The sequence below is a fragment of the Lissotriton helveticus genome, chromosome 1_1, assembly GCF_964261635.1.
Source record: "Lissotriton helveticus chromosome 1_1, aLisHel1.1, whole genome shotgun sequence".
Taxonomy (NCBI): domain Eukaryota; kingdom Metazoa; phylum Chordata; class Amphibia; order Caudata; family Salamandridae; genus Lissotriton; species Lissotriton helveticus.
Genome location: NC_136057.1, coordinates 1865478398 through 1865502719, shown reverse-complemented (window position 1 = coordinate 1865502719; position 24322 = coordinate 1865478398). Strand labels below are relative to the sequence as shown.

The 24322-nt window shown below is 46.2% G+C and overlaps 1 protein-coding gene across 4 annotated transcripts in view; it reads right to left on the bottom strand.

The window, feature by feature from the left end:
- Positions 1 to 24322, bottom strand: part of RABGAP1L (RAB GTPase activating protein 1 like) — a 1373174-nt gene that overhangs the window by 32432 nt on the left and 1316420 nt on the right. For all 4 annotated transcript variants that reach the window (XM_078641752.1, XM_078641767.1, XM_078641773.1 and 1 more), the window contains one exon: positions 16899 to 17009. In XM_078641752.1, the coding sequence (XP_078497878.1) occupies positions 16899 to 17009 (111 nt within the window). The remainder of the gene's footprint in view (positions 1 to 16898; positions 17010 to 24322) is intronic.

Below are 24322 nucleotides of genomic sequence, written 5' to 3'. Positions count from 1 at the left end.
TGAGCTGTCACTGCTAGCGTAGCTATTCGGAAAACGACCGCGTCGTGTGAGGTTCCGATCACGTGGCTTCCGATGCAATGACGTGTGGCTGTCTGGAATGTCGAGCACGCATTCGTCAATGGTATTCAAACACGAGGCGTGTATACATGCCAGTTTAGTAGGTAGGGAGTCAAATTGACAGGGCAGGAATAGAGAAACATCAGGACCATACTTATTGGGACAAAAACATTACAACAGTGCAAGAGCCCGTTGAGTGGAAAGGGCTATATTGCTGTTTTTGTTCGTAATGTGAAATCCAAGTTCCACATATGTTCAAATATGTAGTATTGTCATTGTTAGTTCAAATTACTCATGAGAATAAATGTCACATCACTGTATACCAAGGAATGTTATCATTCAAGCCAGTTTTGTGTGTTGAGAGCCTATACACCCATCTTTGTTCCTTCTCGAATAGACGTTGGTTTAGATTGGCTCCTGGTTTGATTTGTTCGATGGCAGTCCATTGCATGTCGTCGGGAGTGTGCCCACTTGACAGATAGTGTTCAGTCAGTTTGGTATTGGCTTTCTTGCAACGGATGTTGCTCCTATGCTCACCGATACGTATCTTGACCTTTCTACTTGTCATACCTATATAATGAAGGTTACAAGGACAGGTCACTCTATACACAACATTTTCACTATTGCAGTTGGTTTGACCTCTGATCGTCCAGGTCTTATTGGGTTCCAATTGTAGAGTTTTAGTGTTGTGTGTAAAGGGGCATACACTACAGCTCCCACATTTGTAGTGGCCTGTCACTTTGGGCAGACCCCACTTGTTGAGTACTGTCTCTTGCTCTCTCACAGTGCTTTTCGGTCTGGTATTAACTACTGCATCCTTAATACTGCGCGCTCTTTTATAGGAGAACATGGGTTTTTCCCATCTCAGGTTTCCTGTGTTCAGTATATTCCAATGTTTACCTATTATTCTGGTAACACTGTTGGAGATGGTGTTATATGTCGTGACACAGGTCAGAGGTGGCTCCTCCGCTTCTCTAATTTGGTTCTCCAAGAGGGCAGTCCTCGGCTGGTTCCGGGCACGTTTCTGGCTTTTATGCAGTATTTTGTCTGGGTAACCACGATCCCGTAGTTTAACAGTGAGATCTTGGGCCTGTCTCTTATAATCAGCAAGTTCACTGCAGTTTCTGCGAATACGCAGATATTGCCCGTAGGGCAGGTTTTCACGTAGTGGTCTGGGATGAAAGCTTTCAAACCGTAATAGGTTATTTTTAGCAGTTGGTTTATAGTGAGTGACTGTAGTCAACTTCCCATTCTCTTTTGTTATTACTAGGTCTAGGAAGACCAAGGAGTTGGGATCCTTCACACATGTGAACTTCAGATGATCGTCACACGTATTGATCCAGTTGAAAAAGGATAATAGGGCTTCCTCAGTGCCTTTCCAGACTGTAAGCACATCGTCAATGTACCGTCTCCATAGCAGGATGTTTGAGCTGTAGGGATTAGTGTCACTCAGGATGTACTTTTCCTCAAAATCATGGACGTAAAGGCCCGCCACACTCGGGGCAAATGTACTGCCCATCGAGGTACCCCCGATCTGCAGGTATATTTGGTCCTCATATTCAAAATAATTCCTCTTGAGGGCCAACCTTGCACATTCCAGAATAAATTCCCTGGGGGTTCTTGAAGTCCATTCCTCTTTTTCCAGCGATTTCTTAAGGACCTCTAGTGTGGCATCCTGCGGTATGCTTGTATATAAGCTTTCAATGTCGAAACTGACCAGGATGGTGTCTTCATCTATGGTCAGTGGGTCCAGCAGTTGTAACACGCTTTTAGTGTCTTGTAAGTAGGTTCTTGTTTTTTGCACTAGAGCCTTGAAAAATACGTCACAGAACCGTGATAGTGGTTCTAAGAGAGAACCAATGCCAGAAACAATGGGCCTTCCTGGAGGGGGTATCTTGTTTTTGTGCATTTTTGGAATAGTGTAAAAGTAAGGTACCTTCCCTTCACTTTTACATAGGAAATCCGCCTCCTGTTTTGATATGTAACCCTCAGCTTCTCCGTATTCCACGAGTGAGGTAATCTCGCCTCTCAGGTCTTCTGTAGGGTCAACCGGTAATCTCCGGTAGTTGTTATGGTCTGACAATAGTCTCAGACATTCAGTCTGGTATGAAGATTTGTCTAGCACGACTATCCCTCCGCCCTTGTCCGCGGGCTTAATAACGATGGCGTCATCGTTTTGTAGTTTATTCAAGGCAGTCCTTTCTTGTTGTGTGAGGTTCATAAATGGCTTCTTCGGTGTGGTGTTTTCCACTTCATTAAAAACGGCCTGTTCGAACGTGGAGATCTCCACTGGGATCAAATGTGGTGGTGGCATAAAGTTTGATTTATTCCGTAGTCCAGTTTCATTTGTCTCCTGAGTTGTCTCAGTAATGGCTCGTTTCTCAAAAAAGGCTTTCAGTCTCAATTTTCTGAAGAAGGAAGCTAGTTCACACTGCAGCTTAAATTTGTCTAAGTTTCCCGTCGGCACAAAGCCTAAACCTTTATTCAGGACTGACATCTCATAGTCATTGAGGGGTCTAGATGATAGGTTGGTGACTAAGTTTTCCGGTTGCTCGGTCCCGCCTGTTGGGGTTTGTTCCTGGTCTGGTTCGTGCTCGGGTCTTCTGGTGCCCAGTGGACTTGACTCCCCTGGTTGGTGTTTTTCCTTTTCTCCCGTCCCCTTCCGCCCCGGTTTAAAAAAGGGGGTCTGTAGGGATTTGGCGGAAAAAATGGTTGCTGGAAAGGCGGTTGCCACCCATACATAGGGAAATTCTGTGGGTGGTTGAATGGGTCTGGGAAGGTTTGCATCGGCATAGGGTTGAAAGTAGGCCAGTTGCCTCTCCCTCTACCTCGTCCCCTGCCTCTCTGTCTTGTGTTTCCACCGCTTGAGTTTCCACTTGAGTTGGAGGTATTGCTTGATGCGTTGCTTGAGGCATCAGCGTTGTCATCATCTTTGGACGGTGGTTTGAATTCAGGATCAGTATATGGGTAGGCTTTCACCATTGAAAACCTCTTCAAATCTTTTGGGAATTTTGACACTTTTTGTTGTGTCAAATTCTCCTTATAGTCTGTCATCTCTTTATTCAGCTCGTCCAGTTTCTTTTTGAACCCGGTGATGGTCGTTTTCATCTGCCCTTCAGCCAGTTGTATATCCACCTGGATTTTCTCGGAAAGTCTCAGGGCAGTCTTCAGAATTAAGACTATCCAGTCATGCGTGCAATGCCACGCTATAGCTGCCCAGTCTTTTCTAAACAATTCGTCTTCCAAAAAGATACGAGGGGCATTGGTGACAAGTAGTCCCTTAGGCGCCATATTATTGCTTAGGTACTGTTTCAGAATTGTCCCGTGTAAGATAGTCCTGATTCTATTCCTTTTGAGCTCTGTCAAGTTCTCCCAATCCTTGGTTGCAGAAATGCTCTGAGCGATATCTGCATCCGCAAATACGGAAAGATCACTCATGACATCCTCCACTTCTTGCGCGGTGTATGAAAGGCCATGGTTCTCAGCCATGGTTGTCGATGTTAAAAGTACTTGTGTACCTGGTGTATGCAACTCTCGCAGCTGTACGCTGCCTACAACGTGTATAACAAAGTGGAGAGTTAGGGAAAATTACACAGACTATGTGAGGTGGGAACTCCTGGTCCCCAGGATTAATGATAACAACAATGGAGGAGTACCCCCTATATAGGAAAAGGAAAGCTAGCAATTAGCCACTTCCTTGTGTTTATGTCAAGGTTAGCACAGAGTGCCCCAACCCGTTACCGGACAGAACTTGTCCTTTTTAGAAGACCCCTCACTCACCAACCTAGTTGGTGACATGCTTCATCATCGGGGTCCCACCCCATAGGCCGAGTGCCCATAGGGTGTGCTGCGACACCTGACTACAGTGGAGCGGGTAATTGTTTGTTTATTATATGTGTTTAAACGTTACAGTGAAAGGTGTATTAAAAGGGACCAGTACTACTTACTTCAAGACTTTATTCTTGAGCTTTGTGCCGACGGGAAACTTAGACAAATTTAAGCTGCAGTGTGAACTAGCTTCCTTCTTCAGAAAATTAAGACTGAAAGCCTTTTTTGAGAAACGAGCCATTACTGAGACAACTCAGGAGACAAATGAAACTGGACTACGGAATAAATCTAACTTTATGCCACCACCACATTTGATCCCAGTGGAGATCTCCACGTTCGAACAGGCCGTTTTTAATGAAGTGGAAAACACCACACCGAAGAAGCCATTTATGAACCTCACACAACAAGAAAGGACTGCCTTGAATAAACTACAAAACGATGACTCCATCGTTATTAAGCCCGCGGACAAGGGCGGAGGGATAGTCGTGCTAGACAAATCTTCATACCAGACTGAATGTCTGAGACTATTGTCAGACCATAACAACTACCGGAGATTACCGGTTGACCCTACAGAAGACCTGAGAGGCGAGATTACCTCACTCGTGGAATACGGAGAAGCTGAGGGTTACATATCAAAACAGGAGGCGGATTTCCTATGTAAAAGTGAAGGGAAGGTACCTTACTTTTACACTATTCCAAAAATGCACAAAAACAAGATACCCCCTCCAGGAAGGCCCATTGTTTCTGGCATTGGTTCTCTCTTAGAACCACTATCACGGTTCTGTGACGTATTTTTCAAGGCTCTAGTGCAAAAAACAAGAACCTACTTACAAGACACTAAAAGCGTGTTACAACTGCTGGACCCACTGACCATAGATGAAGACACCATCCTGGTCAGTTTCGACATTGAAAGCTTATATACAAGCATACCGCAGGATGCCACACTAGAGGTCCTTAAGAAATCGCTGGAAAAAGAGGAATGGACTTCAAGAACCCCCAGGGAATTTATTCTGGAATGTGCAAGGTTGGCCCTCAAGAGGAATTATTTTGAATATGAGGACCAAATATACCTGCAGATCGGGGGTACCTCGATGGGCAGTACATTTGCCCCGAGTGTGGCGGGCCTTTACGTCCATGATTTTGAGGAAAAGTACATCCTGAGTGACACTAATCCCTACAGCTCAAACATCCTGCTATGGAGACGGTACATTGACGATGTGCTTACAGTCTGGAAAGGCACTGAGGAAGCCCTATTATCCTTTTTCAACTGGATCAATACGTGTGACGATCATCTGAAGTTCACATGTGTGAAGGATCCCAACTCCTTGGTCTTCCTAGACCTAGTAATAACAAAAGAGAATGGGAAGTTGACTACAGTCACTCACTATAAACCAACTGCTAAAAATAACCTATTACGGTTTGAAAGCTTTCATCCCAGACCACTACGTGAAAACCTGCCCTACGGGCAATATCTGCGTATTCGCAGAAACTGCAGTGAACTTGCTGATTATAAGAGACAGGCCCAAGATCTCACTGTTAAACTACGGGATCGTGGTTACCCAGACAAAATACTGCATAAAAGCCAGAAACGTGCCCGGAACCAGCCGAGGACTGCCCTCTTGGAGAACCAAATTAGAGAAGCGGAGGAGCCACCTCTGACCTGTGTCACGACATATAACACCATCTCCAACAGTGTTACCAGAATAATAGGTAAACATTGGAATATACTGAACACAGGAAACCTGAGATGGGAAAAACCCATGTTCTCCTATAAAAGAGCGCGCAGTATTAAGGATGCAGTAGTTAATACCAGACCGAAAAGCACTGTGAGAGAGCAAGAGACAGTACTCAACAAGTGGGGTCTGCCCAAAGTGACAGGCCACTACAAATGTGGGAGCTGTAGTGTATGCCCCTTTACACACAACACTAAAACTCTACAATTGGAACCCAATAAGACCTGGACGATCAGAGGTCAAACCAACTGCAATAGTGAAAATGTTGTGTATAGAGTGACCTGTCCTTGTAACCTTCATTATATAGGTATGACAAGTAGAAAGGTCAAGATACGTATCGGTGAGCATAGGAGCAACATCCGTTGCAAGAAAGCCAATACCAAACTGACTGAACACTATCTGTCAAGTGGGCACACTCCCGACGACATACAATGGACTGTCATCGAACAAATCAAACCAGGAGCCAATCTAAACCAACGTCTATTCGAGAAGGAACAAAGATGGGTGTATAGGCTCTCAACACACAAAACTGGCTTGAATGATAACATTCCTTGGTATACAGTGATGTGACATTTATTCTCATGAGTAATTTGAACTAACAATGACAATACTACATATTTGAACATATGTGGAACTTGGATTTCACATTACGAACAAAAACAGCAATATAGCCCTTTCCACTCAACGGGCTCTTGCACTGTTGTAATGTTTTTGTCCCAATAAGTATGGTCCTGATGTTTCTCTATTCCTGCCCTGTCAATTTGACTCCCTACCTACTAAACTGGCATGTATACACGCCTCGTGTTTGAATACCATTGACGAATGCGTGCTCGACATTCCAGACAGCCACACGTCATTGCATCGGAAGCCACGTGATCGGAACCTCACACGACGCGGTCGTTTTCCGAATAGCTACGCTAGCAGTGACAGCTCACGTTGCATATATTCCGAATGCGAAAGCATGGTTACCAAGGTAACCAGCCGGCTATACGTCATGTCGTAGAAGCCACGTGATCGGAACGTAAGTGAGGCACGCCCTCAGTATGCCCTGTGATTGGCCACCGAGACGGTGACACATCTAGCCACGCCTAAACAAGGAAATACTCAGTAGGTTATTTTACCGGCTTCACCGAAGCACTGATCACTCCACGGGGCTTTGAGAGCAGTAACCAAGTAGGTTTACCGCCAGATGATCGCAGACCACAAGTAAGTACACACTCACCGAAAACGGGTACAACGCGGTGCGCCAGCACCGTATCCGAGTTTCAGGAGTTGGAGTACAATGCGCGCATTGGAAAATTTTCCTTTAAATGTTCTTATGTTTACCCTTACTCCGTAGGTGACGGACACTTTGCCGTCTTGGTAGATCCGAAGCCCATGAAGCGCCAATTACCGCTTCAAGTGTAAGCTTCGCATGAACAGTTTTTTCTAAAAAACCTCTAAAAAAACCCACTAATACTGCATTGAGAATAGCACGCAAATATTAGTTAACAATCCCTCCTCACTCCTACCGCCAGCCACTATGTGTAAAGTGCCTCACAAAACGTGCCTCATTGACGGTACCCACAAAAGCGCAATCCAGTAACAGTCACTGGAGTCCACTCTGGGACTTGCACAACCTATATGACTTTACAATATAGACAGCCACCTGATGGGGGTGACCTCACTAAGCACTATATATGTTCTATGTACACCCCTGTTTATGTCTCTCCTAGTACGCTATCCCAACCCCGTTTTCCCTTCTTTTTCTTGCCGGTTTTTTCCTGAATAAGGATTTAAACACACCCTTTTACACCAGATCACAATTTTGTGGTCTTCAAATTGCACGAGGGCTGGGCGCACCTTAGCGTGTGCGTACCACCCCGTGTAATCCTCACGGTCCTGACGAAAACCAAAGAATTTTTTGCGATGGTTGAAACATGTAGACCTTTTTATTATCTTATCTTGTAATTTTGCACATAGCACACTTTGCTATTTTTAAACATTACACTTCTTGAGACACCGAAGCCTTCCTAGTTAGGCACAGGTGCCACACTGGTTTTATTGGGGTTCAGACGCTCAAGAATAAAGTCTTGAAGTGAGTAGTACTGGCCCCTTTTAATACACCTTTCACTGTAACGTTTAAACACATATAATAAACAAACAATTACCCGCTCCACTGTAGTCAGGTGTCGCAGCACACCCTATGGGCACTCGGCCTATGGGGTGGGACCCCGATGATGAAGCATGTCACCAACTAGGTTGGTGAGTGAGGGGTCTTCTAAAAAGGACAAGTTCTGTCCGGTAACGGGTTGGGGCACTCTGTGCTAACCTTGACATAAACACAAGGAAGTGGCTAATTGCTAGCTTTCCTTTTCCTATATAGGGGGTACTCCTCCATTGTTGTTATGTGTAGTTGTGAAGCCTGGTTCGCAGGGATCTTTTAAAATAGTTTGTGTACTGCATTGAGGTACAAAAAGTGATTGTGTTTAGCTGTGCAGGGATCTCTTATAACAGCCTGTTGTGTCAGTACCTGGGTCATCAAGGAACCGGGCCATAATCTTCCTACCTGGAGCCTGGCCCGTGCAGTAAAGGGGCAATAGTCCTACCTGGTTCTTGGCCCATCCAGTATTGGGCAATAGTCCTACCTCGAGCCTGGCCCGTGCAGTAACGGGGCAATAGTCCTACCTGGTGCTTGGCCCATCCAGTATTGGGCAATAGTCCTACCTCGAGCCTGGCCCGTGCAGTAACGGGGCAATAGTCCTACCTGGTGCTTGGCCCATCCAGTATTGGGCAATAGTCCTACCTCGAGCCTGGCCCGTGCAGTAATGAGGCAATAGTCCTACCTGGTGCTTGGCCCATCCAGTATTGTGCAATAGTCCTACCTCGAGCCTGGCCCGTACAGTAACGAGGCAATAGTCCTACCTCGAGCCTGGCCCGTGCAGTAACGAGGCAATAGTCCTACCTCAAGCCTGGCCCGTGCAGTAATGGGGCAATAGTCCTACCTGTTGCTGGGCCCATCCAGTATTGGGCAATAGTCCTACCTCGAGCCTGGCCCGTGCAGTAACAGGGCAATAGTCGTACCTGGTGCTTGGCCCATCCAGTAATGAGGCAATAGTCCTACCTCATGCCTGGCTTATGCATAACAGGGCAATAGTCGTACCTGGTGCTTGGCCCATCCAGTAAAGGGGTAATAGTCCTACCTCATTCCTGGCTCATTCCAGGCAGAAGATCCTCTCAAAGCGGCAGCCTGATCAGAGGAAGATACTTAGGCCTAGAAGTTCTGAATACTGCACTCACTTGGCCCAATTTGGAGCCACTAGGATGACTTGGACCCTGTCGTTCCTGAACATATTAAAAAACTCTGGGAAAGAGAGGCAGCATCAGGAACACATACAAGAGTTCCAACCTCCACTGTAGCTGAAATGTGTCTCAGAGAGAGAGGATTTCTGGGAACTTCAGCACGCAAATGTGTTTACATTACTTGTTCTCAGCGGTAACAAAAAGTTCTAGCCAAGGTTCCTCCCATTGTTGGAAGATGTCATGCACCACATCCGGGTGTAGATGCCATTCGTGATCCGCTAGGAGTCAGCAAAGGAGTTTGTCTGCCCTGGTGTTTAAAGATCCCAGAAGTTGGTTTAAGACCAGTGAGATATTCTGCTGGGTCAGCCAGTTCCAGAGGCACAAGGCTTCTGGCAAGGGTCCCAGGATTCCACTCCTCCCTGCATGTTGCAGTACCACATGGCAGTAGAGTTGTCCCCGAGGACCTAAAACCAGCCTCTCTCCCAACAGATTTATGTGAAGGTGGGACCTTTGATCTCCACCTCTCCCATATGACCTCCCCAACAGTCAGGCATCCATCACCACTGTCAGCGCTGGGTGCGGTAGGGAGAGGGGTCTGCTGCTGGTCTGATTGCGGTCAAGTAGCTACCACTGCAGGTCTTTTGCAGTGTCCCCCAAAACCTGGATGGTGAAGCCACAGACTTCATACACCACTGCAGAGCAAGCGTCTGCAAAGTAGTGTAGTTGACAAGTAGGATGCAAAAGGCCAAGATATCAAGAAGTCTTATAACTACTCTTGCCGAGATCCGGGACCAAGGCTGAAACATCAGGATCATAGCCCGAATGCCCTGAACACGTTTAAACAGGGGGAAGGCTCGAAACTGCACTGTATCCAGTATAGGTCTGATTAATGGGAGCCTTTGCGAAGGAGTCAAGTGTGACTTCGGCACATTCACTGAGAAATCCAAAGATGTTAGAAGGTTTGCGGTTAGCTCAATATGGCCTATGACTGACTGTGGTGAGTCAGTCTTCAACAGCCAGTGGTCAAAGCAAGAGAAGATTGGTATCCTAAACCTCAAAAAGATGTGCTGCAACCACCGCTATCACTTTTGCGAACACCTGAGGGGCACTAGTGAGGCCAAAGGGGAGCACGGGGAATTGAAAATGCGCCTGACCCACCTTGAACCGCAGTAACGCCTGTGGGACTGCAGGACAGGATTATGAAAGTATGCGTCCTGCAGGTCCAGGGCTATCATCCATTCTCCTGGATACAGATAGAACTTGGGTCAACATGAGCATCTTGGATTGGTCCTTTTTCAGGAACACAGTACAGATCTAAAATAGTACCAGGGCTTCCACTCTTCTTCCACACCACAAAATAATAGGAGTAACATTCAGTCCCTACTTCGAAGCCGGGATCCTCTCTATGGCCTCTGGGTCCAAAAGAGCCAGGATCTTCTACCGTAAAATGGAAACAAAGGCCTCTGATGTAGGTGGTATATGCAGCGGTTTCAGAGGGCACTGAAAGGGTATATCCCCTAGCTGTATTATTTGAGCACCCATCTGTCGGATGTGATGCTTGGCGACCTGTGAAGGTAATACTTTATCCTGCCTTCAACAGGGTGGCTATATACCGCAGAGGGCAAACTAAAGCGACTCCAAAGGGGGAGGGTCGAGAGCTTAGCGGTACGCTGCCACCTAGAGCCCTGCCCGTTTCGTCTGGATCCCCGATCCAGGCCTCGACAGGACTGTAGCCACACATGATCTTTGAACCAAGCTGTTACCAAAGCCTTAAAATGGGTGAAACAGCTGGGTGTACTGCCTCAAGGATGCAGAAAAGCCAAGAGAGTGCATCGTGACCCTACTTTCTTTGAAGTGCTCCAGTTCTAGTCTGCTGAGTCTCTTAAGAGACAGGTGCAGTCAAATCTCTTATCCATCAGTGATGCTAGGATGTCACCCAAAAGAAAACATGGATCTCATCCATGTGTGGCGCCAAAGAACTCGCTGATACCAACTGCCCTACTCAATTAGTCATTAGTGTGTAGCCCAGCGCGGATGACATACTTTGCTGAATTTTGACCATCCAGTATGATTTGTACAAGACAGGTGCTATATTCATGTATCGCACAGCCTAAAGAAGTAGCTGGCATTCACAGAACCAAAGGCAAGACATGCCTCCATACATTTGATTCTCTATTGGGGATGTTGTTAGGGTTCAGTCTACTTGTGGAAGCCTGGACCACCAAACTTTCCGGTGTCGGGGGTTGCATGAGGAAAGCAGAGTCCTCTGGGGCAGGCCTAGGTTTTCTAGCCACTTTCCGAGTCCTTTGGGGCTGGGGCTGGTCTATGTCTTCTAACCATTTCTCTATTTACAGGAGATCAATAGCAAAGTTTCACCCAAGTGCCCATCAGGGTGTCTCTTAGGGCTTCATCAATTGGAAGAAGTGGTTCGATGGAAGCTTGCCCAAGTTGTAAAAATGATGTCAGATCATTGGCCTTAACCTCAATGGAAGGGAGTTTAGGTCTATCACTTTGGCAGTCCGCCATGTGACCACCACAAAAAGGCTGATTCTTCTGTGGAAAAATTGTGAGAGAACTCAATCCAGTGTCAGGGAAAGTGTCCATGCCACAGGCCTACAGTAAGTACATATAAAGATTGTCATCATCATGCTAAAGGGATCTCTGTTATCGTCATTGTTTTTACCTAGATTCTGCAGACTATTTTCATAGTCCGAAGAAATGAGGTTCTGGAGTACTTATGGTTGCCTCCTGGGAAATGACAGTGTTCTATCAGAGTTAGAATGAGGCTGGACCAGCTGTGTCAAAGTTTGTGAAGGTTGGGAGCTGAGTTGAGGCTGTGTTTGATTCATCTCAGATTCGACAAAACTACTGGGTCCTCTTCTGGCAGTGACAAAACTATTGGGTCCTTTTCTGGCAGTGTGGGGAGCATTGACGTGGAAGGAACCAGCGTGGATCGTTTCTTGAGTTGGAATCCTGTTGGGTGTCTGCACCAGAGTGTGAATGCAACCCACAGTGGAGTTAAGAAGTACAGATGCAGTCAAGGACAGATCTGCAAACAATCTAACAAGGCTCCCTCAGATCCTTGGGGCCCTAAGGCAATCAGAGGCAGAAGGGACGAAAATCTGCAACATGGCCTCCTTGAAAGTCTCTTATTTACTGCGGCATTGCTTATAAACCTGCAAACTCAAGGTGCTTGGAACATGTTGCAGAATCGTTTCCTTAGTAAGAGAGAAGGACAGAGCCGACAGGGAATATATGACGTTACCACGATATCAAATACAACGCATGGCTTTACCACGCGAATTTTACATCGCTAGAGTCTTTACCACGCAGAATAATAGAACGCAGCATTTTAACACGCATAAATACGTTAGTATTCATCCAGCGTCGATTATGCCCAAAAAAACACTTAAATAAACATAATGAAACTGATAGGCAAAAAAAAACGTCTTCAGTAGTGACATTGTTTGTCTTTTTTCACTTTCACTGACCCTCAAGCAAGATGGCTGAATATTTCTTCAAAGAATATCATTTGTTAATAAGTAATACACGTTTTATTTACACATTCACTTATCTATTTTAATTGTTTTTTAATGTAGATTAATTAATGATTTTTGTTGTTTGTTTGGGGGGGGAGACCCCCCCAGCCCCCCTTTTTTAAAATTATTTTTATTTGATATTTTTTGGGGGGGGAGACCCCCCCAGCCCCCCTTTTTTATTTTTTTCCATTTACACCCATCCCTTTACTACTTATAACGTATTTAATTAATGCGTGAAAACACCTATCAAAATAAAAAAAGGACTTTTCTTTTTAGTACACGCAGAACGTAGGATTGTTGACCGGAACGTTTCTTTCGTGGTAAAGACGATCGTTGAAGGCATACGCGTGGGAAAGACGTTTACGTGGTAAGTGCCTCGTTGTAAACGTTACGCGTAGTGATGCCTTCGTTGTAAATGATGTTTCCCGCCGACAGGCACCTTGACATTCCCACAACTTCTCAGGTTGAGGGTGGCAGGACGTGGAAAAATCTCACTTTGTCATCTTATGCATTTTCCTCCACCTGGACTTACCTGATGATCTAAAGTGTGAAGATCTTTTACAGGAAGGACCAAAAGAACAGGAATTGGTTTGCATCCTCAAATTTGACTGGGAGCAATCCTAATCCGCCTTTCAAAAATGTTTGGCAAAGTAGAGCTTGACTTTGAGGTCCCCGATACCCATGGGGTTCATCCGGGTGCAGTTCCCACAAGACTTGAAGCCATAATAAGACCCTACACACCAGAAACATACATCACAGGGGTCTGTCACAGACATCTGCTGAAAAAAAGCAACTGAGCTTTCCTGCTGGCACATATTCCATCAATGATATTTCACGTTGCCCATGTGATGGTTCTTCACTCAAAACCGGTTTGCACATTTACTTTTTTTGTACATTTTATTGTGACCATCGGGAGAGATTTGTAATTCCAATTATGTGTAAGCTTAATTTTAGGCAATGTCGCCCAGCCCTATACTTTTTACGAATGTTGTCCGACCCTTTAACCTGCTTTTGTGTTGCTTCCTTTCTATGTCTATCGTAGAAAACCAGGAAACTGTACATTTGTTGAGATTAATTTGTTTTTAATTGGTTGTTTTCTTTTTAATTGTTTTAACGATTTCTTCATAGCTTATATTTGTGATGTATATAAATATTAACTTTTATGATTAAATTGTATTCATCGAATCGAATAAAGTAATTGAATCGAATCGTATCAGTGTAGCAAGTGCAAAATAATGGGATAATATTGTGACAGGAGGTGCCTCAAAATGTTGCATTATGTGGAAGTAGAGAAAAAGCATCGAACAAACAACCCAAAACAAGTTGTTTGCTCTGACTGAGGGTGGAAAAGCAACGTGAACATGACAAAAGAGGCAAAAAGATTGAAAAGGAAGAAAAAAAAAACACGTGAACAGGAGGGTGATCTGTAGTAAGGAGACCATAAGCGAAAACTGCAAAACCTCCACAAGGTATCGTAGGTGAAAAAGATCCTGTTCAAATAACCCGCTCCAATACTTAAAATACTCAGAAGTAGATATTTTAACATGAGTCTGGAATGCAACACTGCACGTAGTTACCAGGTGGAGTTCGGTCAACAAGCACTGCATCATTTCAAAATAAACAGGCGGCACTGTTTAATCATCCTATCTTTGTGGCATCACAAAAACATACAATTAAACATTTTGAGCACATTTGTCTAAGCCGAGACCAACGAATGCAGGAAGTGGAAAACGTTTAATTTGTGATCCCAGAAATTCGGTGTAGCCGAAAGGGAGAGGAGTTATTAGTGGCGGAGGGAGGAGGGGAGAAGAGGAGCACAATCAACAGCAGTGAGCCTATGCATTAATTTGATACTCGCTCACTATGGTCTTGCTTCTCCTAGTCCTCTTGATGTCACTCCTCCTGGTTCCCTGACCGTCCGGTCGTCCTGATCCTGCAAGTGGTCTTGGTCCTCCGGTTGATTCTTCTCTTCCTCACACGTCTACTCATACCTCCCTGTGTCAGCCAGGTCTCACCTCCAAACCTGTCACTCAAGCATTGTTAGATTTTATATTTTTATATGGGAGTGAGGAACAGATGACAAGAGCCTATTAGGCACCTGCCCTCAGAGGATTGCCACCTTTAAGTGGTCGAGCTGCTTGCATGTCTCAGTGACCTGTAAAGCTATGCTGGTGCAAGCTTAGTCTCCAAGCTAGATAGGTCAAAGGGTAGAGAGAAGATGAGCAGTGATCCATGGGTCCTCCACTTTTTGGGTTGGGCCACACCTAACAACCTTGTCCCATTAAAAAAAAAGCATTTGTTACGGAAACAGAGGCAAAAAATCACTAAATCTTCTGAGCACAAGGGACTTCCAGAGTCTCTGCAGGAGATATTCATGATTGACAATAGTCAAAGCCACAAGGAAACTACTGACAGAAGTTCTGAGGGCCAAATGCAAGACCAGAAAAGCATTCTGGAACGTAAGGACTATGTGTGACACAGGAAAGCTGGCTTAGATAAAATCTGAGATGAGGCAAAATAACACCTGGAGGTGAACTGTGGAAACAGTAGTGAAGACCCTGAACTACAGCTCGGGCACAGTACACAAACTTGCTTAAGACAAACAGAGGGGGAGGACCTTGGTTGTTGGTCTACATGCCACCCGGAATATGGACAATAGTGATAGTATTAGGATCAGTCTTAACACCCCTTTTTTGTTTCCACTGAAAAGCACCTACAGAACTTGCCCAGTGAAAACACCGCAGTTAAGTCGCATGCTGCAGATATCTATACGTAGCCAACAGGTTTCATTGCGTAATAGTGTTAAGTAAACACTGATGATTAATGAACCTACTGGAGAGATATGCGTGCCATCTCTAGTCTCAGGTTTGAAGCATCATAAAATAGTACTGAGTATTAATATGCCTGCTTCAGATCATAAGCCGCAACACATAAGTAACTGATGTTCGTTTTAGGATTGCTCGGTGGGTTAATGATCTTGTTGCGGAAATCGTTCTGTTACCTACAGGTCCCAAAAAAACTTGTTGAATTTGCATATTTTTTCTCATGAAACGTAATTAAATTCCATGAAAATTCGGTTAAATCACATTTTTGTAGCAAAATTTGATTTGGCTGTATATCTTGTCACCATTTTCACCCTACCGCGCACTTCTTGTTAAAAAGTATTGCACGATATCAGCAGTAGAGTGCTTTAAGTACAAAATATCTCCTGGTGAGACATTTTAATAATAATAATAATAATTCCTATTTGGTGCGAACATATCACCCATAAGGGTTTGAAGGCGCTGGGGGCCATTGGGGAGATTAAGTTAACTATTGGCCAGAAACCCATGGTGCTGAGCTGAGGCCGGCGCAAGTGATCGAACCGCGAGTTCCGCGCTCCGGAGTCAGCTGCTCTGGCCACACCTTCCACTGCTCTCTTTTCTGCTCAAACTAGTCTTCCATTGGTATCTCAAACATTTTGACAAGAAGTACATGCTTGGGTTAAAAAGACAACAATGCGAAATGGCCTAATGTATAATTTCGAGAAAATTCATTCATTTACCATAACAAAAAGTTTAGGCAGTTCGCTGGCAAAATTAAAATATCTTCCAGCCAGTCCACAAGATAAAGCGATGGTAAAATAGAGTTGAGGACTAGCGTGTCCACCTCAGACAGCTTCATGCAACGTGAAAGGCACATGTTTCATTCAATCCTTGCAGCTTTTAACTCAATCTTTCGCTATTCTAAGGTTAAGAAAATGGGTTCTGGTGGATAGAACAATACACGTATTACTATGTGCCACAAAATTCAGTCTGCATAGTGTGCTTTATTTAGGATTGGACTTAGAAACAGAGATAGATTTACCTGACATTGTCATAGAGCATGCAGAGATCTACATACACACTGGTCTGAACTAAGTTTACAGAAAAGAACACCCTTTCAGATCTCAGTGTATTGCTTAGCAACTTGTGACGTTGACATTTGAGAACAGCTCGGTTCCCCTGATGAGAAAGGCATTATGCTCTAGCTATGCTCGGAATGAGCTCCAACTGCTCCCGGCCAATGGCACACCTTGCATACGGTCTTCTAATGAAGGCATTTGGATGCACATCCCACCTGCAGGCTATGGTGACACACACAGTGAATGTGTACTGGCACCACCCAAGTTTGAGTGTTGGCACAATCTACCAGGACACTAACAGGACGTTTACTGTGCCCGGCCGAGTTCTGGATCATGAGTAGCTTTTTGATTCGGAATCTAACTGAATCCCCCTTTATTTCAGCACTGCGACCACCACATTACTGAACTAACCTTATTGCGCCTGAAGGAGGTACACTTCAGAGAGTGTGGAACCTCAACTTCATGTATGTACTGATGCATTTTAAGTTGGGTTTCTGCATTTTCAAATGCCCTTCCACCTAGCCTCCACCCCTTACCTACTTCCCACATACCCTATGGCAATTGCAAATTTCTTACCTGGTCCAGGTCATTGCGCAGAGCGATTTTGCTGGTGACAAGTTCATGCGCCAGGTCGTCGTTCTCCTGCTCGAGACGCATGCTGGCCTCCTGCAGTCGCCGGTTTTCCCTCTGTAGAAGAGACATGCAGACCATGAGAATGTGTTAATCACCGAAAGCGTTGAAGAGGGATTGACATACAGCGGGCAAAGCAAACAAAGAAAGCAAAACGTCGCAATCAGAGCAGCATATATATAGCATAACTGCAGCTTACAAGGCAAGAGAAGATCAAGGGGTGGCTTGGACTGCAGCTACTCAAAATGGCTGCAGTTTTATTCACTCAAGAAAGGAAGGAGTCACCTGCAACATGTAGTCATAACGGGTGCCTGGCTCCTAATTGGTAGAAGCAAGGAGCGAATGTAATAATCTGCGCAGCATACGAGTTATCAACATATATGCAGCTTACATGATACCTTGAGTGATGAGGGATAGTTCGGTTGCAGATACACAAAATGGCCGCTTTACTATTTTTGAAATGAAAGCTTCCTCAGTGAGCTCAGCAGAAAGCCAGACTCGCTATATTTGTAGAAGGTGCAACATATACAGTGGTCAAAGAAGAAACACTTTATTATATCCTGGCTTTTATGTATTCATGCAATCTCTTGCTCTGCCAGTGGAATGTTCATTAGATGATGTGAAACAGAATGTTGGGAGCCAGAGATGTCAGTTGAGAAGGGCTGAGCAGCATTCTGGCTGCTCCTGGTCGGGTCTTGTATTGGATTTAATTGGATGACTTGTAACTATATAAACTTCTGAAGATCCTTGACACATCTGCCAAAGATCGGCGCCTTTGCCTGCTTGCTGGACTATCTGGCCCCAGCGCTTGCTGCCACTCCCTGGGGCGACTCCGCATGCTCTCTCTGGGGCTCCTGCCTGCTGGGGTGAGCCCTCTTCATGGATCCCTTGGCGGTGAACATCGCCTACATCTGCCTCTGCGATCGGCCACCCGATGACAACATCCCGGGTGGTAGGATCGCTGGCTGCTCGCTGTTTCCGCCCGCAACAGACGTCAGAATGGGGTCAGAAATGTGCCCCTCCCCACCCCCCCTCACTGACCACGTTGCCTCGCGCATAAGGTGCCTGACTCCAAGATGGCGCCCTGGGGGACACTCTCCCGATGACCGGCGGACACAGGAGACACTGGCTCAAGGGACACGAACGCATGCCAGGGGAAACCTTTGCCTAATCCTAACTTTGTTGCCTTCCATTTCTGCCTGGGCGCCGGGGGTCTTTCTCCCCTGACCCTCCACTGGTCTCCGGATTGAACTCCCCTGCCCAGCTCCTCATGATCTATGTGGCTGCGACTTTGCTGCGGACTGCCTGTCCCCCCCCCTGGACCTGCTGGCTATGCTAGCCCTCTCTCTGAACCTTCGGACTCGGACCCTCACGCTCCCCCGCCATTATCTCTATAGGACGTGCCTCTTCTACCAACGTTTTTCGTCCACCATTTTAGTGACCTCTCACTGTCCTTCTGACTTTCCTACTGTCTCTCTTATTGCCTCTGACCAGGACAGGCCTAGAGTATATCCATTTGTATCTCCCCCTCTTGTGATTCTACCGCTTGTACATTTGCAATTTTTCTCTTTCTATCTGCACCTTTCGTATGGGCCTAGAGTATATCCATTTGTATCTCCTCCTCTTGTGATTCTATCTCTTGTACATTTGCAATTTTTTTCTTTTCCATCTGCACCTTTTGTAACGCGTGTGATCCTAGGTCAGCTGAAATTCCTGGAGCCTAGTCCCGACAGCTCGACGACTTTCGGAGGGCTGGATGAGGTCCCCCGCTACACGGCGGAGGAGGGCACTGGACATCGAATGCTGTCTTATGTCTCTTGTGATTCTATCTCTTGTACATTTGCAATTTTTTTCTTTTCCATCTGCACCTTTTGTAACGCGTGTGATCCTAGGTCAGCTGAAATTCCTGGAGCCTAGTCCCGACAGCTCGACGACTTTCGGAGGGCTGGATGAGGTCCCCCGCTACACGGCGGAGGAGGGCACTGGACATCGAATGCTGTCTTATGTAAACCGCTCTGATAACATAAACGGGTCAAGAGCCTGAAATGTGCAATGTAACTGATTCTATGTAAACTGCTGTGACAATATGTAACGGAACTGGTGCTATGTAAAGCGCTCTGATAACCTTATCGGTTCAAGTTCGCGCTATAGAAAACTCTAAAAATAAATAAATAAATAAATAAATCTGGACTCAGTTACTACACACTTGCATTGCTGGCCAAGCCACCTAGCTCCCCAAGGCATCCCAACTTCAGTATTCCCCAAAATGTGCAGATAAAAGGGCAGTCATAACAGTTAAAACGCAACACACCTTTTCACAATAACAAACTTGCCAAAAAAAACAAACATCATTCACATCAGTCAAAAGCATACTTCATAAACCGAAATCCTCACTTTATAGGGCCGTATGTCTTCGCCCTGCGAAGTTCATGTAATGAAACTGACTATGGAAGGGTTTTCACGGCACTGCCCTTCAAAGATCTCCTCCACCCACAAACAGACATCTTCACAATATACGCCAAATCTAACAGAAGGGTCAGAGCGTTTTCAAATGACTCAAGTCCGGCTTCAGACGCTACTTCACGGTTGACTTTTGTGTGACGTCGGAGCCAGAATGCGGCTTTGTTACGTCACGGAGGGTGCTTTAACTGAGTTATTTCTCCCGCAGTCCGCTGGTACCAACGAGGGGGTTCAGCAACGACGGATCATGTTACACTAAAGTCTGCCCAGCTTATAACATCGCAAGCAGGGGGCGGAAAGTACGCAAAGCAGTTACCTGACCTGCGACAGTAAACAAACGTATTTGGACACTTTGAAAGCTCTATCTAAGCCCGCTCACCCTAGAAGAAGCGAGTTAAAAAAAGTTACAAAAAGTAGCTGCATCCTTTACTTAAGGACATTTTCGGGAGGGAAGCGTTTACAGAATGACCCACAACAACGTCTGTGTTACAGAAGTGCGTCATCAAGCCCTGTAGTGCGTACTTTCAAATAAACACTACGGGAACTATATATTAGATATAAAATAATCCCAAAATAAACACTATCCACAACGCAAGCATAGGAAATCGTGACCAGCAGGCTTCTGACAGTCATTCCCACAGGCCTCACTTCCTGCGTGAGTGCAGCCATTTTGTGGCCCCTGCCCTGGGACATGGGCTTGTCGATGGCTCTTTCTACTTCTGGGTGTAGTACGAGGTAGCAGAAAGAGAGACATAAAGGGAGGATTGGCTAGGTGGGGTTGGTTCCTATTTCTCGAAATTCAGTTGGAATCCCTTGTTGTGCCAGGGGCTGCAGGTGGCCGGGAGTTAATATACTGACTCACTTCCGTCGGGCGCACAAAGATGTTGAAATAGGGGCTCAGTGTCTCGCTGTGGCTTCACATCTCTCTTCTCGTGGTTCAACGTCTCTCCCTGGCTCTGCTGTCGCTATGAGGTTCCAGTTTCCATGGGGCTGCTTCATCCCACATCCCAAGTTCCATCGAACCTGACATCACAACTGCTTCCTTGACAACAAGCGACGCAGACTGGTCCCGGGTAGGGCCAAAGTTGACGTGGCACTCAATTCAGACATTTAAACATTACTAACATGGTCAAATCTAGGTTTCTTCGTCGTCTTCTAAGGGGTTACAATAGTGCCATTGCTACCAGGAGCGCCACAGATGACAGACAGACCATGAAGTGGTGACTTAGACCTCCTTTCCAGGGCTTTAAGTGGGCCGGGTCTCACCGGTGCTGGGCACCGGCAGTTTTTTAAAGGAGAACTCGAAACGAGTCTCTCTCGGGCTCCGTTTTGTGCCCTGGCGCAGACGGTCTCTTTTTTTCAGAACTGCAGTGACAAGAAGGCACATCGATGTGCGCGTGTTAGTTGTAGGTGTGATGTTACTTGTTGTATTATATATATCTGGATGCAATGACAGAAACAGCAAAATATCAAACGGGCGTCACACTATGCTAAGCACCGATGTTTAGCTTACGTGTTTTTAAGCCACGCCCTTAATTACATTGGTCACGCCCCTGTGAGAGACCCCCGTGTTAACAGGGTAAAGGTTTTCCTCTCTAAACTTCGCTACGTTTTTTTCCCAAAACTTGAATGCAAAGGTTAACATTATAGAGTGAAACACCGTGCAAAATAAATCTCAATAAAAATAGAATCTGTGGCAAAACAATATTGGCAAATAGAGTATTTGTGGGAGAATTCGCTCGCAAAAAAAGTTTCTGCAGTAAAATTCCTAAAGTCTTTGCGAAGTGCTACGTTTGTAAACTTTCTGGACAAAATCTACACTGCCTCCTCCCATGCCACCAATATTATATTACGCTTCCAAGGGTCACCGCCTTAATGAGAGGGAGTATGGGCTCCATGTTATGTACGTTCAAAAGTTCCCTTCACTGGTGTGTGCCCCCTATAATACATACATGTAACATGTAGGACTCAAGACATTTGAACTGAATCTGTTCACCCATTCCAAGAAGTGGCTGGCAATGCATCTAGCATGCGGCAACCTAGGCCTGTTAGAGAAAGGCTCTGTGTCCTTGTGCCAACCTTGAGTAATCCAGCCCTGGGGGGCACAAGCTCTGCATGGCTGTGCCAATCGAGTCAAGCCAGTGCTAGAAGTGACCGGGTTGCCATCGCCACGCTGGTCCCAGCAGCACCCTGTCACCAAAAAGTGATTGGTTCTGCATTCCTATCCCCATCCCGAGTGATCCGCCATACTGGTGACAGGCTCTATATCCCGGTGCAGCCCAAGAAGTGACAGGCTTAGCAACTCTGAGCCACTCCACTGAGCACATCCGGGGCTTAAGGTTCGAAGGCTCTCGAGCACTGTTCCAAATCCACCCGTTATCCATGTGCCAGTCCCCTTATAAACCCAGCCCTAGCGAAGACAGATTCAGCATTCCTATGCCCAACTCTTCTACCCATCCAGCGACAGTGGCGGGCGGGGTATCACCCCACCAACCCCCTTCACCATCCAGTCACCAGCTTAAAAGAGTTCGGGCATGCTTTAGAGATTGGTGGAAGGGTGCTCGGTCACAAACGTGATGGGGTCCGGAGTAATGACTAGGTACTTAACGCGCTGGGATGCCTCCGGGTAGCCATGCGCTATATAAATCCGTAATCATTCATTCATTCATCCGTCAAGTTTATGCCAGAGCACCCGTCCGCCAATCTCTAAATCAGGAACTTCATATTTTAAGCGCTCTAATGATTGATCCGGGAGGCGCTTGGCCCTTTCAGTTACTACAAGGTGAACATTCCCGCACTTCCACATAGAAGAAAGCCACACAGGAATATAAGAATTGATGGGAATTCTTTACATTTTTAGAAGATATGAAACAAGCGTACCCCCTTCTTCTCTTCACTCCCTCAACCAAGCTGCATAAGTGGGTGGCACCATCCACTGGATGCAGAAAATACAAGGTATGAAAGAGGTCTGTGAGGTGCAGTCCCTGCATGGTTCAGTACTGGGCACCATACCTGGTCCAGTGCCTGGTCTTCGACGGCGTGGCCAGATGCCCTTTCCAGTGCCAGCTCTGCTGCCGGGTCCAAAGTATGTCCGGTGTCTGGTTAGGTGCCGGGGACACTGCCGTGCTTGGTTTTGTTCATGCTTCAGTGTCGTCGAGCGCCTTGCTGTACGCTGTTGTGCTGTTTCTTCACATGCAGCTCTGCTAATAGCCGGGAAGCCGAACCTTTGTGAAATACCCAACCCTAGGGTTTGACTAAGCCTCAGTTGTGCAACAAAAGCGCATTGTGCAGGTCTCAGAGTACTTCAAAGACAGGCCTGTACACCCCTCCCACCTCCTGCGTGCAGCCGGCCCATCCCCGGACTTTTATGCGATTTACCTGTGGCCTTGTCGCCACCCTTTACCAACAGGCACATACAAAGTGTAGGTGGGAGCTTCCACTCATACAAAGCTCACCCAGTGAACCAGAGAGAAAGAGTCTCAACCAGAGGTGCATACTAGGCCTGGGCATACCACTACGCTACGCTCACGAAGTTTGTGCAACTTTGTGAACTGCACATAGTACAGTGTGAAAATGCATAGCATAGCATAGTGCAGCGGTCATGTTTTTGCTTGCTCGCGGTCCTCAACGTCAAGTTGGCGACTGCGAGCAAGCAAAATGACATCCTGGCGAGACTTTTTCCTCGTTCGCGATTAGCAACATCCAGTTGCTGATCGCGAGCATGGAAAATAAACCTCCCTGCGAGATTCTCAAACCGGGGAGGTCTGGTTTCTTATTGCGAGTGGTCGCGTATGCTCGCGACCGCTCGCGATGAGAAACTACCAGTCCGCGTTGAGAAAGCTGTCGCTCGAGTAAAAATCTCCTTGAGCGGCAGAAAACGACAACTCGCACTGTGCAAGATGCCGTTTTCAATGATTGCACAGTGCCGGATGCTTGTCCACACTGTACAATCATTGAAAACGGCATCTTGCACAGTGCGAACATGCTACTACGCAGTTCGCGTAGTGCTATGCGTAGCTGACGTACTGCGAAGTGCACTTTGCGTAGCTTCGCGAAGCGCTACTTCGCAAACTACGCTCAGCCCTAGTACATACCCAGTGTCCCTAAGCCTAGTGTCTCCACCTGAGCCTCACAGAGAGATTACTTGAAGTCCCGGTGCACCTCCAGAGGCCCACTCCAAGTGCACTTTGGGCCCGGTCTCCCCATCCCAAACCTCATGCCTGGGAAAAGCCACAAGCTTAGGTACAGTGCACCTGTGACCTGTCCCCACACTGCAGCCTCTGCGCTCACACCCTCTGTACCTGTGGCCTAGAGTAACAAGGAGTTCGGCTGCTACTCTGGGCCAGAAACAGTAACGCAAGGGACCAATAAGCACTGGAATGCTATGTTACGCAAGACTTAAAAACAGCAGGTGCACCAACCTCATCAAGTTTACTAAGTCGACGTATACTCAGAAGCCTTAACGTCACCAAATACTGCTACACAGGCTAATGTTACGTTCTATACTGCTACATCTACAAACTAACATTGGAAGAGACATGGTTAGGGTTAAGAGTAGGATTCACATAAGATGCCATCTGCCAGGCTTAGGTTTACCATAAGGCTTAGTGTTGGGGCTATGGATAGGCTTAGGGCACGGCTGAAACTTAGTGCCAGGTCTATGGCTAGACTTGGGGTTAAACTTAGTGGTAGGCTTAAGGTAAGGTATAGGGTTCGATTTAGGTCCAGGTTAAGGTGTATGGTTTGGCTTAGATGCGGGATGAGTGGCATCGCTATGTTTAGACTTTATACTAGGCCTATGGATAGGCTTAGAACAAGGTTTAGGTTTAGCCAATATGTTTGGTTCAGGACAGGAATACTTTTAGCACTAAGCCTGTGATTAGGTTGATTAGGGATAGGGGTAGAGTTGA